This window comes from Scophthalmus maximus, chromosome 6 (genome assembly GCF_022379125.1).
Source record: "Scophthalmus maximus strain ysfricsl-2021 chromosome 6, ASM2237912v1, whole genome shotgun sequence".
Classification (NCBI taxonomy): Eukaryota; Metazoa; Chordata; class Actinopteri; order Pleuronectiformes; family Scophthalmidae; genus Scophthalmus; species Scophthalmus maximus.
The window spans coordinates 16,889,194-16,906,761 of record NC_061520.1 but is presented as its reverse complement, the minus strand read 5'-3'; the positions used below and the strand labels follow the sequence as shown (position 1 = coordinate 16,906,761).

At 44.0% G+C, this 17,568-nt stretch overlaps 2 protein-coding genes across 7 annotated transcripts in view; one reads left to right on the top strand and one right to left on the bottom strand.

Annotated features, from left to right (window-relative positions):
• LOC118308730 (histone deacetylase 7) overlaps positions 1–6,000 on the top strand; it is a 39,109-nt gene extending 33,109 nt beyond the window's left edge. For 5 of the 6 annotated variants that reach the window (XM_035630005.2, XM_047332575.1, XM_035630006.2 and 2 more), the window contains 5 exons: positions 147–265; positions 1,635–1,768; positions 1,871–1,955; positions 3,209–3,473; positions 3,580–6,000. In XM_035630005.2, coding sequence (XP_035485898.2) covers positions 147–265; positions 1,635–1,768; positions 1,871–1,955; positions 3,209–3,473; positions 3,580–3,622 — 646 coding nt within the window. In that variant the 3' untranslated portion in view covers positions 3,623–6,000. The remainder of the gene's footprint in view (positions 1–146; positions 266–1,634; positions 1,769–1,870; positions 1,956–3,208; positions 3,474–3,579) is intronic. The other variant, XM_047332576.1, reaches the window with a different exon arrangement.
• A 141-nt stretch (positions 6,001–6,141) lies between these two features.
• Positions 6,142–12,871, bottom strand: LOC118308732 (twist-related protein 2-like). The gene is made up of 2 exons (XM_035630014.2): positions 11,686–12,871; positions 6,142–7,141 (listed from the first exon to the last, which is right to left on the bottom strand). Exon 1 carries the CDS (start codon positions 12,585–12,587, stop codon positions 12,015–12,017), a length of 573 nt encoding a protein of 190 aa, XP_035485907.1. The 5' UTR covers positions 12,588–12,871; the 3' UTR covers positions 6,142–7,141; positions 11,686–12,014.
• Between the last annotated feature and the right edge of the window lie 4,697 nt (positions 12,872–17,568).

The following is a 17,568-nucleotide window of genomic DNA, read 5'->3' as shown; positions in this document are numbered from 1 at the left end:
CCTCACATTATTATATTGTGTTCACAAATCACGAACACCTGTTGTAAACACATCTCCTGTAATGTCCTCGGCCACAGGGCTCGAATGAACGTAGATCACACGCAGCCTTTGGTTTAGAGCGTGTCGTTTCCTCTCTTCCTCCCCAGAGCTGTGGTGATGCCCGTTGCCCACGAGTTTTCCCCTGATGTGGTGCTGGTCTCGTCTGGCTTCGACGCTGTCGAAGGACATTCGCCGTCACTGGGAGGCTACAAGGTCACAGCCAAGTGTAAGGCTCGGCCAGCCCCTCATTCACATACAGCATTCACTCACATTAACAGAGTCTTACACATAACACATTAACACAGAAAGGTGTTATTAGATTATTCTACAAAAAAGTGAAATATCCGGTCAGTCAAACCTTTTTTTTGTATATTCTGTTTGTGCATTTGTACTCTTCTGTACTGCGTTTATGATTCTGATTAATCTAATTAGTTCTGAGAATTATCTACATTTATACTTTTCTTCTTGACGTATGGATTTTTTTGAAAAACGTGTTAATGAACGCTCCAACTAATGAATGGGACAAATTGCAAAATCCGAAAGCTTGGTTAATCCTCACGGGCTAATTTTGGGTGGAGAAACTCTTCTCACAGCAGAACATTCTCATGTATAGATGTCAGACATTGTGTCAAACACACCGGAAAACCTTGTTTAGTGGGCTGATTTGATATAGGTTTTGTTTTGGGTAACATCTTTTTAGCCCTTAAATGTAGATTAGATCTTTGCGTCATAAATCCTATTGATTATGTTTTATCATAAAGGATGAGTACTTTTATGAGTAGAACTGAATAGCATCTGCATGGCAGGAATCACCACAACAGCCTGTTAAAGAAAAACAACTTTGTGGCTGTGGAAAATGTGTCAAACTGTAAACAGCGCTCAAGGAATCCTTTATTCTCACGAGTCCATATCTGAGGATTAAAGGGGCAGTAAGCGATTTTAAACTATTACACCTTATGTAAAAATCAGCAAATTTTTCCTAGCTGTCAGTTCTGTGTGCGCTGAAAAAAAATCCTGTTTTCCGCCGCAGCCCCGACTCTGGATATTTAAAAACAAAAAAATGTTGCAAACCGCACCACACAACACTGTGTGTGCAGTTTGTGAACATCACTCCCTGACACCTTCAGAGAAGTGCTAGGGACAAACGCTACGACTTAGGGCTTTTGGCCTTGTGGTTAGTGCGTGTGTCTCTCCCGAGGCTACGGGTTTGAGGCCCGGTCAGAGCAGTAAAATCAACAACGACAAAGAGAGAGACAGACCTTCTCCAAAATCGCTCACTGCCCATTTAATTGCTGACCAGTCGACCTGTGGCTCAACGTTTGTGTGTGTGTGTGTGTGTGTGTGTGTGTGTGTGTGTGTGTGTGTGTGTGTGTGTGTGTGTGTGTGTGTGTGTGTGTGTGTGTGTGTGTGTGTGTGTGTGTGTGTGTGTGTGTGTGTGTGTGTGTGTGTGTGTGTGTGTGTGTGTGTGTGTGTGTGTGTGTGTGTGCGTGCGTGCGTGCGTGCGTGCGTGCGTGCGTGCGTGCGTGCGTGCGTGCGTGCGTGCGTGCGTGCGTGCGTGCGTGCGTGCGTGCGCACATGTACATGTCTGTTTGCAGGTTTTGGCTTCCTCACCCGTCAGCTCATGTCATTGGCTGGGGGTCGGGTGGTGCTGGCTCTGGAGGGAGGACACGACCTCAAAGCCATCTGTGACGCCTCTGAAGCCTGCGTCAGCGCCTTGTTGGGCATGGAGGTGAGTGTGTGTTTGGGACGTACATATATCTGAGTGTGTGCCTTCGCAGATAATTATAGTCTGTTCGATCCTCTAACTAACTTATTCCGGGTTGTGTCCCAGGTGGAGCCACTGTCCCAGTCCGTCTTGGACCAGAAGCCTTGTGAAAACGCTGTCCAATCACTGCAGAGAGTCATCCAGGTTCAGGGTGAGCACTGGCTCCTCGACACTACATAGTCCATCGATCACATGGTTTGAACCGGGGGAAAAAATATATATATACTGATATATACTGATAGTGTTTGAAGCAATATCTCCTGTACTATCACCTCCATTATCAGCACTAGTTGCTCACATACACGCCACAGTAAATGTTAATATATTTCCATCAGCTGGTTTGAAGTGAATACATATATAAACGACTTTTAATACAATTGAACAGGAAAAATGTTTTTCCAGGAAATGATTTGTGTCAGCCAAGTTGTTATTTCTCCTTGGTTTTGGCTGACGTTTTTATTTGAAGATGAGATCAAAGAATTGCACCTGTTACTGTTGCTCCAGCTCATAATCAATGTGTTCAACAACTTGTACACAGGAGGATTTCAAGTTAGTTTTTATTGATACAGCCCAGAATCACACAGTGCTTCTGTACAACCTGCACAACAAACATCCTCGATTCTTACACCTGACGAGGAAAAAACTCTGACCACTACCTTGAACGAGATTTTTATATTTTGTATTTAAAATTTAAACTAATTTGCTTATTGTATCATTTTATTTTATATCAAAGCTTTTTTTTTGTCGATAAGATTGATCAAGCGGTTCATAATTTCACCTTCACAACTTGAGTCTCTTTATTTCTCCACTCAACGATAGCTCTCCTCTGTCTCCTCATCAGTCCTGCTCTCGGGCCATCTCTCCTCCTTTACATCCCTTTCTCCCATCCCTCCCTCCAGCCGTCCCACACACAGACCACTGCGCACACACACACACACACTCACTCACTCACTCACTCACACACGCACAGGCCGCCCTGGCTCCAATTATCTTCAAACACTTCTCTGGCACACGACCTTCGCAACATCCCCTCCTGATTGCACACAAATGTTATCCCAACCAAATTAGATTAATTAAAAATATTTGCAAAGCCACAAGAATGTTAAGCCCATAATTTAGTCCCCGGGTGAAATATATGTGAGTTGCATGCATAGAAAGAACACACACACGCTCAGATGAACACATTTCCAAACACTGATTGATTTTTTTACTTCCACCGTGTGTCACAGGACTCGGTCCGGGAAAGCCAAAGAGAAGAGAGTGAATTTGAGTTCACGTTATATGAAATTATCAACATGGATATTCAGACCACGGGCTGTTTACATCACAGTCAATACTTCTATTCACATCAAACGGCTGCAACTGCTGGATCAAACAACCAAGTAGTGCTTTTTATTAATGCAGCGCAGGCACTTTCCCTGAAGGAACCATGCAGGATGAAAACAAGACCTATGACTGAAGACATTGATCTTCCTCTCTCCTGTGTCCTCCCCCTCTCCTCCACCCCCTTGACTCCCGCAGGTGAGTACTGGCACAGTGTGAAGGATTCCAGCGCCACAGCGGGTCTGTCCTACCTGCAGGCCCAGAGACGACGGCTGAGGCGAGACTCGGACAGCGAGGCTGTCAGCGCCATCGCCTCGCTGTCAATGGGAGCCCTCATGCCTGACAGGTAAAGACGATGTTGTGTTTTATGTCTTCGGCTTTAGAAAATGTGCAATACTGTAATCAATAATGTAATTAATGTATCATAATGTAACGTTCTCTTGTTTATTAAGGAAACAGACAGAAGAACTGACAGAGAACGGTGATTCTATCTGAAGAAAGAGTCTCTTGACAGCTGCCTACAACCAAGTCTCAGTGGACATACACACACACATACATACATACACACACGCACACAGGCACACAGAGAGAGAGAGTTATGCATTTGGACCATCAGTGGAACCAGATGTCCTCCTCAGTTCAACCACTGTATTCATCGCCTCACAAAAAACTCCTCCACCTGCATTACTACTGGCTGGAGTCTGACAATTCTGGTTCAAACACACACACACACACACACACACACACACACACACACACACACTCAGAGCAACAACGACCTTGACTCCTGGACAACATTCATATTCCCGTGACGGCCCCGCAGGCTCTTCCTGCGGCAGACGTCACACACTGAACTAAGAGGAAAGTGGAAAGGAAGACGCCCTGAGGCAGAATAATGAAGGATGTTCAGTTCTGTAGCATTTGGAGCAGGTGACACGAACACACAGCTCTGTGACTTTAAACATTCACCTTGTTAAACCCCCTCCCCCTAAAAAAAGACTCTTGTAACCTTGAAGCCCGTGGCAAAGGTCACGTGGGGCTTACTGAATCACCCAATCACCTCGAGCGGAAAGAGTCGTCCCTGCAGGAAGTGCCTGTGACGGAGAGCAGACACATCTTCTGCACTTAGAATGCGTCCCATTATGATGATGTCATTTTGTCTGCACCTGACAAAGATCAAATGAAGGAAAATATCCTCTCTAAATGTTTTGCACTGTACCGTTCTCTAATGTGAACTGGACAAGATGGAGGAGACGGACAACGACAGTCCCATTCGCTCATATTTTGAATTCATTTGAATATTAGTTCATTTGACCTATGACACACATTTTTGTGAATGTCAGTATGAGATTTTTTTTCTTTTATGTTTACGAATTCAGTAATCCAGAGTGAAGCTACAGTGAAGTCTGAGATACATATGTTTCATATTGTTTTGTATGTCCCCATTTTTTCTTAAATCTGTTTCCTTTTCTTTGTCGGTCTGTGGGGGCGAGCACATGCAGCTGGACTCAGATCGCTGCAGTTATTATTATTGCTCGCAGACAGATAAAAGCGACAGTTTGGCAGTTTGTATCGGTGGCATGAGTCCCCATGAAGAGCTAATACCTCGAGTCAATGGCGTATCAATATCACAGGGAGGAAGTTATAGCTCTATAACAGACTTTTAGCCGCGCGTCGCGACGACAGAAACGATGCCTCAGCGCAGCTCGACCACTCAAACGATTGTCTCGGTGTGACGACGCAGGTCATGTCTTCACTGTCAGGAGGTTGATTCTGACTGATACATGGAGTTTATGACAATCACACACACACACACAAAGTGCACTTACGTTGCCCTCAGACTCGGAGGGCCTCTGATCTCTGATCACGTCAGGTGGACCAGTGTTTCTTCCTGTGGATGAGCATTCCTGCTGTATTTTTGTAAAATTTCATTGACACATTTATTCCTTTTCGTCACACTGATGAAGTGAGCGGGCCTTTGTAGCGGCGCCGCTCTGTTTATGGTCAGTGTTTAGTTTTTTTTTTGCTCCCCGGACCAAACAAGGACATTGTAGCAGTTGGGATGGAGCAGTAACACTGAGACAGTTGAATAGCCACACTGTGCAATTGGACACAGGTTAAGCGCAACCGAAGTTTATGAGAACAATGTGCCGTCGCTGGACTGGCATGGCTTAAAGAACTTCAAAGTCTTTGAAGAGTTTGTGAATGTTTCTGTTTCTTTTTCTATCCAAACAGTTGAACAGCACCAAAAGCACAGGACGGATATATAAACAAATTCATTTCTGCAAAAAAAGAAAAAAAAACTTTTATTTATGCATCTAGATTCTGTCTTTGAAGTGCTTTTTATATGTCTAACACAATTTTGACGGTGCTATAGGTAATTTTTTTTAATACAGTACGTTTGCTCTTTCTCTTTCTTTCTTTATGTTGCACCGTGTGTGCAACTGAATACACGTCAGATCTTCACCAATCTGATGAAAATGTGAGAACGTGCGAGCGCAAGCGACAAAATGGATCAGTTTCAGCTCCACATCGTGTCATGTCGGGCAGTCCTGTGAAGAACTACCTGACATATCTCATGTCTTATCTTTTGTCTTATTTTGATTTGATCTTCAAATTGAATCCCATGTGTACGTAGAGACCAAATTATTAGCCCGTGTGCCTTGAAGTATCAAGTTGACCAACCCCTGAGAAGGGGACTTCTCAAAACTCGATCTTAATTACAACTGCAGGTCAAGTCCAGTTTTATCAGAATTTTTTCTGTACAGTGTACATAATGACTTTATTTAGTTTTTTTTGTCTGACTTATGTCTTTTCTACTATTTTTGTTTGCAAAAAAAGTCCTTAATAAAGGTAAATTGTATAGATTTGAATAAGGTTGTTTATTTCTTATGGTCTGCTCATTTGAACTTTGTTAATCTTCTCCACAGCTTCCTCTCACATTTGCAGACAATGTAATGTATCATGCGTTTGATTATCAAAATATTGCACTCATGCGTTTGATTATCAAAATATTGCACTTGTATACAGAGAAAAAATTTATTGTCCTCAGGAGCTGACACAAAAAAGAGTTGATCAAAAGAAAATGCAGGACAATACAAAAGAAGCACGATCAAATAGTAATTAGACTGCTCGTGGTTATAAATGAATCCTTCATGCTGTGGCACATTTTCTTTCTTTTTTTACATCGTTCTACTGAAAATAGTCACTGCAAGTTTGCAAAGATATTTTAAAGCTGCAGGAAATGGCAGACAAAAGACTCATTTTGCATTTTAAAAGTACGACTTTCTGCCATGCTCACTAGCGACAGAAACACTGAAGTAAAAAAACAAAGACGTCGAGTGGTGGCTGAACTGTGATCAGTGGTTTTCATCAAAGTATTAAAGTATAATGCTTGAGCAGAGTTGAAGTAATACAGTGTGCATACACCAAATTCACAAACAGACACGTTTAACATCCGTCAAAAAACACACAGCAAGCTATCCAGTTTCTACGGCACAGCAAAGGAGAAGATCTGCATCAGATTCCTCGTGCTCTTTCTTTTTCCCACAAGACTTTGGGGCTTTTGAGAGCCAGAGCGATTAGCTTATTCGCATTTGAGCTGTAAACATTCATTGGCTGTGACCGCCCTCTAACCATCACTGTGCCATTATCATTAGTCATCTGAATGTCTGTTTGGCAGCGAGTCATCCGACGCGAAGGTCGGGCTGGATGATGGTTATCACGGTGTTACCCAAGGCACTCGAACCAGCAGCCATTTTGTTCCATTGTCACCGCAGGCCAGCTGTTTGTTTGTCTTCATCATTCAAAATGTTCAGCGCTCGACCGGACCGTGGTGTCCCCCCCACCAGCGTTTCAGAAACACTCGGTGTAGCCGAGTAAACATCTCGGTGTCCGGAGAAAGAGTTAAAGGAGTTCTTTTGAAGACAAAGGGGAGGGGAGGCTGGGGTTGAGGGGCTGAAGCGGGAACACATTTCTGCGTCGAGCGTCGAGAATTTTCCGTCCGTTGGTTTTCTGCAGAGATGAGAAACACAGATGAGTCAACTGCAAAAAGCTGTGAACTTTGTCAGATGACGGGACGCGTGTCAGTGTGAGAACTCGTCTTGTGTACAAACACGCGCGGTGTTCAGCGGAAAGTGGAAAAAGAGCCCCACAGCTCCTCGACTGCGACTTCTCCGGTTTTAACAAGCAAACATTTCATCCGAAACCGCACTCGGCTCTCTCTAATTACCGTCTGCCTCTCTGTGCTACAGGGAAGACCGAGACGAGTCCAGCGAGCAGAAATGTGCTGGGTGTTGTGGGTGACGACCATCACACGACCTTCATTATGCCACCAAAGCATGAACGTGTTAATGGACAGGAAGGGGCTTTAATGGGCAAGCTGGATTTTGCTGCATTCTTTTTAAACAACATTTAAAGTCACCATAAGTAAGAATTTCTTAAAAACATGGTCAGTAGCTGCTCTGCAGCATCGTGTCTATTGGTTGAGGCAGAGTCCGCCATTCCTGCCTTGGATGCCGATCTTTTATTTTAAAAATCGCAAATAACTCTGAACTTTTGGTGTGAATGTTTGACAGACCCTGATGCACTTCAGTCGTGTGGCCTTTTGTTGCCTACGTGTCAAACCAGAAGTCATTGCTCCATGGCTCTCATCTGTCTGAGAATGGCCAACACATACATACTGTGCGTGCACGAGCACAAATGTGCGCAGCAGTGAAATACGCACCCGCGCGCACACATGCACACACACGCCAAAAAATATAAACTTCCACCTGCACTCAGCCCACAGTTTGGCACTCCCAAAATAAAGATGACTATCAGAAGCCACAACTTCTGGATGGGGCTTTTTGAAAACGCAGATGAGCCGCGGAGGACTGTACATCTGGTACCAAATCAGTCCAGAGTGAGAGCCAGACCTTTGATATGTACAGAAGAGCTTCCAACAACAGATCAGTCCAAACTGTAAAACACACACACGCGCACACACACACACACACGGACAAACAGACAAGTCAGAGCCAGAGGTTCCGGTGGAGGAATGAGCAGGGACAGACATTTTGATTGTTCTATAAACAGAAATGAGTGTATTGATTTTTTCCAACTCAAACAAAACAATCCTCTCACCAGACGCCCACATGTCCGAAAACCAGGCTCGTCAGAGAGATTCACAGCTGCCCAGTGCACTCGTGTTCGTGTGTGCACATCAAGGACAAATATTTTGGGGCTTTTCTACACTGAAAGTACAAAATATTAGGGACACTTGCTCTTTTCCCAAAGTGTACTGATGGTGTGAAGCCACGCAAAGTCAATTATCCACTCATTTCTTCTTCTTTTTAAAAAAAATTGTGCTGGCTGGGAAAAATAACAGGAAGCAACTTACTGCTATCCTCCCTTCATCAACATCAATCACAGCTTCACAAATTACCTCTCGAATTAAATCACTGTGACTCAATTCAAAAATGATAATGACACATAATGACATTAGACACTTGCTGTCAAGTGTTTCAGTTATTTTGTCCGCCCTTTAAATACCAGGGTTTTTCAAATCACAGAAACTTTAAAAGAAGCTGCCACTCCTCCTTCGACTTTGTTGATATTTAGCAAATTGTGCATATTCATGTGTGAGTGACCGAATGTGCATAGTACAAATAATCTCACAAATGCATGCTGTTAAAATGAAACACACACACACACACACACACAAACACACACACGCACACACACACACACACACTGTCTTTGAAGTTTCCCTGACTCTTTCTAAACTCATCTAGTTCCTAGAATTGATTGTACTGCTCAGCACCAGGCCTTGATTTTTAGCCCCTGCGGAGCTGCTGACAACAGGCAGAGCAGACAAAGTGGTCGGTAATAACTACCGCGCTGCGTTCAAGGACACTCGGCTCCACGTGCAGGGGCCTTGACTCGAGATCCCCAGTGCTGGCTGGAGCCCTCGACGTCTGCTGCAAAGGCCCGCTGGAGGTTTTATAATGGTGTAGAGTGGAACACCTGCAGTGTGCATATGGCCGGCGGCGGCGGTGGTGTGTGTGTGTGTGTGTGTGTGTGTGTGTGTGTGTGTGTGTGTGTGTGTGTGTGTGTGTGTGTGTGTGTGTGTGTGTGTGTGTGTGTGTGTGTGTGTGTGTGTGTGTGTGTGTGTGTGTGTTCGCGCGTGCATGTGATTCCTGCACAGTGTATAGTGTGCTTGTAATCATGTATATGGCTGTTCACAGATCAATGTGTGTGTCTGTTTGCGATGGGTTTACCCTTGACCTGATTAAAAGTGTGCATTCTCTCCAGCACAGCAACACAGACTCTGCTCTGCACATTGTCATATCTCCTCGCGTTCCCTCTCTTTGCATTCAAAGCTTATCTTGTACGCTGTCGTTTTATGTTTTGAAGGACTTCCTGACTGCCTTCTCTGCAGACATGTAACTCTGAAGTCTTATAAAACTCAAACCAGGAGACGAACGAGATAACATCACAGGAACAACAACTGTGAGCGTAGTCCTGTTTACTAATCTACAGATGTGTTCACGTACACACACACACACACACACACACACACACACACACAAGCTAATTAAGGGCCCAGTACAAAACACGTGCACAAATACACACTAGTACACATGCACATGCGCTGACAGGCCCATGTGCCTGACCCCAGCCCTGGTACACACACCTTCCTAATACCTCACAACTGTTTCCAATCTAAAGGTTCCTGCTTGTCTGGGCCCCGACGGGGCCTGATTGCACGATACAAGATCCCGAGGAGAGAGGGAAAGGCTGTAGGGAGAGGGAGAAAAAGAGAGAGAGAGGGGGGGGGGGGGGGGGTGATGTGTCTACACTTCTTTTTTTTTCACTCTCCCTTTCTTTTCCTCCTTTCATGCTGTACCTGTGCAGGAATCTGGTGTCTGTTAAAATGGCTGAAAAAAGCCAGACCCTGTGTGAAGTCGAGCGGACGGATTCTGGAGAAAAGCATTTGTCAAAAGTGCATCAGAGGTCTGTCAAACACTGGAGCAGGGGAGATTAGATCGACCACGATAAGGTGCTGTTAGTTCATTTTAGTTAATAAGTCCTCTTTTTTAAAACTGTGCTCCTTTGGTCATGTTTTATTATTCCATTCATCGTGCCACAGTCTTGCTATTAATGCTGTTTATTGTGGCCATAGCATCAGTCTCACGAAAATCTTTGTTTTCATAGAGTTGTTTGTGTGTTTTTGGGGAAACACAGATGTTTATTCTCGGTGTATTCACGAGGACTTAAAGGTTCGTGGACATGTAGGCAGAGAGGTTTGCTCATAGAAAGAGAATTCACATTGGACAGAATTTACAGATTTTTTTGCAAATATTTAACTACTTTACAGATCTGATTTTGAAATTATGTATTGCATTGTATCTCATTCTCCAATTTTATTTTATTTTAATTTTATAATTTCATGTGAAACATTTTCTTCTTTTTTATTTTTTGATAAATTCTAATCAATTTATTACATGTAAGTTAAGTTTTTTTTTTTTTAAACTTTTGGTATAATGTTTAAATGGCTCCTATTTAATAAGAAAGGTCTCCTGAGATTGTGAATCCTTCCCACAATCAGTCCTTCCCTTTGTACATGATGACACAGACCCAACATTTGATTTATTTGAATACTTTGATGTGAGCAACATAACATATATATGAGGTTTAATGTAACGACAAAAACACCTAAACATCAGCCAACAATTAACAGCACGTTGTGCTTTAGGATCAAATACATTTAGCAGTTATTGTTATCAGCGAGCAATTGAAAATAATAATTTCATCAAATGATTGAATATAACCTGAAGCTGTGTAAGTATGAACCAAACCTATTCACATTTTTATTCAATTTACTGTAATAGTTTCTGTTGCACATCTGATCGGTTTACGTTTTTATAATATAGTCTCTTGAGTGCTTTGAATTAAAAAAGCGAGAAATCCAAATAATTCAATATTGTGGCGTATTGTTTTGTTCACACTATCTTAAAACAGCTGAATTCCTAAATTAATTTCTAAGGAGATTTTATTATTACTCACAGTTATTTTTTTCCTGCAGAACTTTATAGGTGCTCACAAAACAAATTTACTTTGGTTTTAGGTCTTTGATGGAGTCTCCCAGAGAAAACCTTTGCATTTATCACAATGAATCATAAATCAAAATCAAAATGTAGAAAATGTGTGGATGCATTATGTTTGGGTTTTAATCTATTGTTGTTGTTTTTCTAACAAGATTTCTTTAAAAACATGAGCAGCACACATTTGTAGATGCTGTTAATTCCGGCTTATTTTGTTTGCTGAGCACTTTATGCGAATTTATTTGTTGAGCTGAAAGGTTCATGTGAAATAATATGCTGTGGAACTATTTCTAATGCTATTTTGAAAGAGAAAATAAATATTAGCTCAGATGAAACATCTCTTTTCCGATGGACGTGGGGAACACAGATGTATGTGCATGTGTGCGTGTTTGTATGTGTGATTTCTTTATTAATGTTCTCCCGTGTGTCTGTGCATGTAGGCCCACCTGTGTTTGTGTGTTGTGTCCATACCTGAGGGGCTGCAGTGGAGCATCTCGTTGCACTGGACTGGACTGTGGGACTGACAGGGGAGAAGAAACGAAGCAGAGGAGCAGGGCGAACTGCGAGAGGTTTTAGTTGCACACGTCTAACATCTATGGATGTTAGAGAATGTAGCAGATGTTAATGGAGTGAAGCATAGACGAGAAACGTATGCAAGGGTTTGAGATGAAAGGATTCAGTTCGGACCAGAAGGCATGAATCAGAGGTTCAGGGGTCAGGAAACGGGCGCAAACACAGACAGAGGCGGTGGGGTGGAGATGTGGACACGAAAGGGTTTAGGAGAAAAGCTTGAGGGGGTCCTAGTGGCTGGTGGACATGGCCCAGGCCCCTTCCATCCTCCAGACAGAGAAGGCATAGCTGAGTCTTTCGTGAGCCAGGTAGTTGCAGCTGGCCAGCTTGGCATCCATCTCATCGCTCTGCAGCACCTGGTAGAGGAAGTCGATGTAGCGCGAAGCCAGCTTCAGGATCTGGATCTTGCTCAGCTTGTCTGACGGTAGCGTGGGGATGATCTTGCGTAGGGAGGCGAAGGCGTCGTTCAGGGACTGAGTGCGTTGACGCTCCCGCACATTGGCTATGACGCGCTGAGAGTGGAGGTCCTCGAAGGGCTGGTCTGGCCTGGGGCCCAGCGACGTTGGGGCCAGTGACACGACTGTCGTGGGGCTTTTCTTCACCCTCTTGGGGCCGGCCGGCAGCAGGCTGGTGGGGCTGCCGGTGCTGCTCTCCTCCGCCTGAGCGAGACTGTCCTTCTTGGGATACGGGGAACGTTTTCGGTTTCCTGTTTGGAGGGTCTTCTTCGATCCTCTCTCCAGTTCCTCTTCGCTGGCCCCCAGCCCTCCTTCAGGGGAGTTGGTGCAGGACACCTCTTCTCTCATTGTATCGTCCACCAATGGCTTTCCACACTCCACGGCAAAGACGGAACGCTGCGCGGCTCTTTCTCACTGTAAACCCCTGCCGACAGCTTCAACAAACCTGAGACTGACAAGCTTTTGCAACAAAAGTCTTTCCCTCCGTCAAACAAAGTTACGGCTGCTGAAGCTCCATCTGATTGGACGTTGCGCTGGCTGCTCTGTTTCCCGGTTATCTTGTTAAATTTCTCACTTTCACATTCCCCTCTCAACCTGGCAGACGGAACAACAACAAACCATCTGACAGGCAGGTCCACCTCAACCTCTTTTATACCCAAGCGCTAACCTAGAGCCTGCGGGCACTTCTCATTGGCTCACCGGACTTCCAGAGGGCGAGGTCCGTCCTGGGACAGGCAGGAAAGCAGGAAGAGAGCGTTTGCTGGGCGGGCGATAGAGTAAGGGGGTAAATGGCGCTCTCAGCCAATAAGAAGGGCTGTGTCTAATGTTGCAGAGATGTCTGAGGCTTTATGGGTTCCAGATTTGTGCTGGAGCGTCGGTCTGCATGCAGCCTTGTGTCTGCATTCTTGTTCATCAATTCATTGTCAGGACAGAAATCAGTCTAAACCTTTTATATCCAACAGCCGTCAGCATTAGCTTTAATATCAATTGCTTTTATAGTTTGTTGATCTGGCTATACTTAAAGTAGTTTCATGATTACAGATTCTTATAACCTTTTATTTTACAGGAAATGTGTAACATAAATGTCACAAATCATACGTGCTGATGTAGTGATAAACGTTGGGGTTTTTTTCTCCTTCAAAACCAACAAGCGCTAGTTCACACTGACGTTTGTCAGCCATGATCTTTACCATGCTGATAACCGGACCAAATCTGTTAAGCCTCGGGTCACAATCGACCAAATCAATGAATAAACTGAGGATTATAAGACTCAGGCAGGATTTATGGGTTAAATGATGCACTTTATGATGTGGAACTTATGTTTATAAATGGCACAAATTATAAATTTCGCCATGACAGATGGTAAAGTCCCGCAAATAAAAAAGTTTAAAAAAGCCGACTGTTCATAAATCTGTTTGGCCGTGGCAGATTTAAGCAGAACTGAGAGAAAATATGAGTTTGTGAGCGCCTGCATCCTGGACAGAATCCCAAGATTAGTTTTATTTTTCCTGAGACGATAACTGAAACACTGATGTACTATGAATTACTAAAACCTCTTAACACCTGACCAGGGCTTGTTTTACAAAGCTCTCAGCGCATAAACACCTCAACGTCGCAGCTGACATCAGCTGTCCTCCTCTTCTCTGTTGGATCAGGAAGGGAGCGCAGACAGGACCCTAAATAACCCCTGACCTCCGTGGCCCAGTGACCTCAGCCTGCAGAGGTGAGAGAGCACCTAATTGTGCCATCCATGGCCCCGAGGCAGATCCGACATATGTTACAGCTCCACGCCGCGAACCCCATCTGGGTCTGCAGCCACTTAAAATACATTTTCAACGCGTATGTAGTCATGACACAGCGGACACGGGTTCCTATTGGGAAAATGACAACGTGCAGCTCAGGTTCATCTTTTTCTCAGCCTGTGATGACACATCGAGGTAGAACAACCTACAAATTGAACCAATGACTAAGTCTTTGGCGTAAATCCGACTCTGAATCCCAATCTGTTTCCCAACATCGTGTCCACTTATACCTTCATGCGTCACAGTGACTCATGTGTGCATCACTGCAGAGAAATCTTGTGGGGAGTTTTCCGCGGAACTGAGCTGAAGAAATGTTGTACTTTTTGATGACAGCACACCAGGTACCCCTTCATATTTCAATACCTCTAAAACAGGTTTTTGTTATTGGTTACTAGTTATTACATCTTTGTTGTGTTCAAAACCGGTTTAAAATCACTGCGGAGAGACGTTACTGTACGAAGACGCAGAGAGACATTTTGCCCGAAACTGGCTTTTTATTTACTTACAAACATTTCATGGGTTGTCACTGAATCTCATGTCATCCCCTACAAGCCGCTTGACAGCTTCGAGCCGACAATTTGGGTGTGATTGCGGCAGCATTTTGAAGGGCCGCATGTGCGGGGAGCGGCTCAGAAGAGTTTTGATGAGCCCCATGATTGCACTGGTTTACATTTCATTCGGAGAGCGACGTTGAACGGAAAGTAGCTTGATCCCAGTTGGGTTCAATCAACTTGAAAGAACAAAAAAAAAAAAAAGAGTCATCTGGCCATCAAAGCAAGGCCATGGACAGAGACACTGAATTATACGAGCTTGTATTTACATAACAGGCCGAGTCAGCTCCGGGATTAAGTGGTATTATTAATGGGGCTTATTGGGAGCTCTGGTGGAGACAGTGGAGGGACAGGAAAGTCATTGTTGCCGCGGCTAATCTCAGGAGCTGCCGCTTACCTTTCAGCGAAAGCGTGGCTGTGTGCCACCGCCACGGAAAAAATGAGCTAACGAAGCGAGTAGTCCAACAGGAATGTCGTGGCACATAGAAGAACAGAAGGGGAGAAGAAAGAGAGAGAGAATGGGAAAAGAATAGGAAAAGGGGAAAAGAAAAGGAGAAGAAAGGCGAGGGAGAAAGGGGGGAAAAAAGTGAGGCTGTCCAAACAGAACCAGATGCAGGAGTGTGGAGGCTCGTTTGATCTCTGTCCTCATAGGCTGATTGATGTTGCACATTTCATTTCCTTGTCAGAGTCTTGACATAATGTTTCACTAAACACTCAGGTCCTGCTCTCCTCTCCGTTTTATTTCCAAGGGGGTCATAATTAACCCTCTCTGGAGCCGAAAATAGATCATACACATCATACACATATCGATATATATCAATATATATTGACTTACACACACACACACACACACACACACACACACACACGGAGGAGTTCAATATCAAAGACCCGATGTATTGTCTATTTCTGTCTCTGCGCCATATGGTTTGGTCCTGACTGAAATACGGCACTGAAGACTGGTCGTGTTGAAACTTTGAAGTTCGGAAAAAAAGAAGAAGAAAAAAAACAGTTCATAATGCAGTCAGTTCAATTACCGTCATATACCAAGAGGTCGAAGCTCGGCAGTGACGTACTCCGCTGGTAGGAGCGCACCGGTGTGACCAATCATAAGTGATGTGTTTGGAAATCCACACTGGCCCAACAAAAGGAACCAATCATTAAATTCCTCCTCACCTTCACCCTGGGAGTTTCTTCACCCTCCCCGGCTGCTGTTATTGATGTTTGCACACAGCACACTACGCCCTCCCCCTCCCCTCATACCCATCCCTTCCACTGCTCCATCCCTCCCGAGGAGCCCGTAGTGGCACAAAGGCAGACATCTGGGACCCATTTCCCCCCTGGAGAAGCCCTTCCTGTGGGGTATCCACTTAGAGGGGTTCGGGAGGACTGGGGCTGGGGGGTGAAGGTATATGCAAGGTGGGGGATGGTGGCGATGGGACTGGGTTGGGGTGAAGGCTTGTTGCAAACTAACTATGAGGGTAGACAAATGTTTTTTTTTGTCCTGAACAAAAAGTTAACCCCTGAACACGGAATCAAGTCTCGTTCATGATCAGTCAAATTAAAGGAGTGGTTCAACATTTTGCAAAACACTCAGTCAGAGTCAGATGAGAAGATTCAGCACAAAGACGGTGAAACAGTGAAACAGTTAGTTTGGCTCTACCTTCTAGCAGCTCTCCAATTAAAACCTTAAGATTTAATGTGTGCAAAAAGATCCCCCACAAGTGTTAAGAACAACTCTTCACCATTTTTACTCTTTTAGACTGCACACCAGACCAGCTGTTTCTCCCCGGTTACAGACTGTTCACTGAGCGAAGTTGTCTAGCTGCTAGCTTTGGCTTCATATTTGCCATAGGCTACATAAGAGGGGTGTAAATCTGAGGACAAGAAAGCAAATATTCATATTTCTCTGAAGTCAAGAGACAAATCTGAATCGCAAAGAGATCACAAAGCTGAGTTTGAAACCACCAGCCAACAGAGGTAGCACAGAAATAGAAATTAAAGTTATTCTAACTGATATTAATGATACGTCAATGTGGATGAGATGAATTTTCTCAATGAGCCTTTGGAGCAATCAGATCCTATATCCAAACACCCATTTCTGCCAAAGTTAGAACAGGAGAGATGTTTTTGTCTCTTCTGGTGATTCAATTAAAGAATTTGAATCAAACTGTGGTGTTGCAGGTTTGTGTCTTATGTTTATATACTTAACACTTGTTAAACTACACCCACACTTTCCTGATGAAGCAGATTAGCTAAGCTGTTTTAGGGGGAATGTTAAAAGTTTTTCTTAATTCTTTTATTTTTCAAACCTTAACTTTGATTGTTGCTTATTTAGCCATGATTATATCATTTTTGAAGATTTTGAGATTCAAAAGAGGTTTGATTTGGCACAATCCATGTGATTAGAAGAATGAAATGCTGATGAAGATCATGTGATATGATGGAAAGTTCCAGAAATACTACAAATCCGACTTTTAGGTGAAACTGCCTGGTCGGTTGTTTATAGACGGCTTCAGCTTGTGTTTTTCTCATATAAAGCCACAATCTTGCATTAAAAAAACACTTCCCTCCCCCACTGCGTGCAAGTCTGTATTATTCTTATTTAGCCACGACTTATCTTTTCGTACTTGACCGTAATTTATCATAATATTTAGTGCTCAAGCTTCCTTCAAATGTCCCTGCTTTCATGTGTAATTTAGCCAATATCCTGCTCTGGCTCTGATTACAGTGTTTAAGTGCTGGGTTCCGTCCATAGCACATTACAAACGCTCCCAGTGGAGCTCACAGCTGAGCTGGGGATACAGCATGCTGGGTAAGTGTACGCTGAGCAGCAGGTCAGGCTGGATGAAGACCGGTACGGATCGCTGTGGAACATCCAGTGAGGAGGCAGTGCATGATGGTCACAAGCTGACGTCCACTGTGGATCAAGTACGGTCGAGATGAGTTTCAGTACTTACTTACTCTTTATTAAGT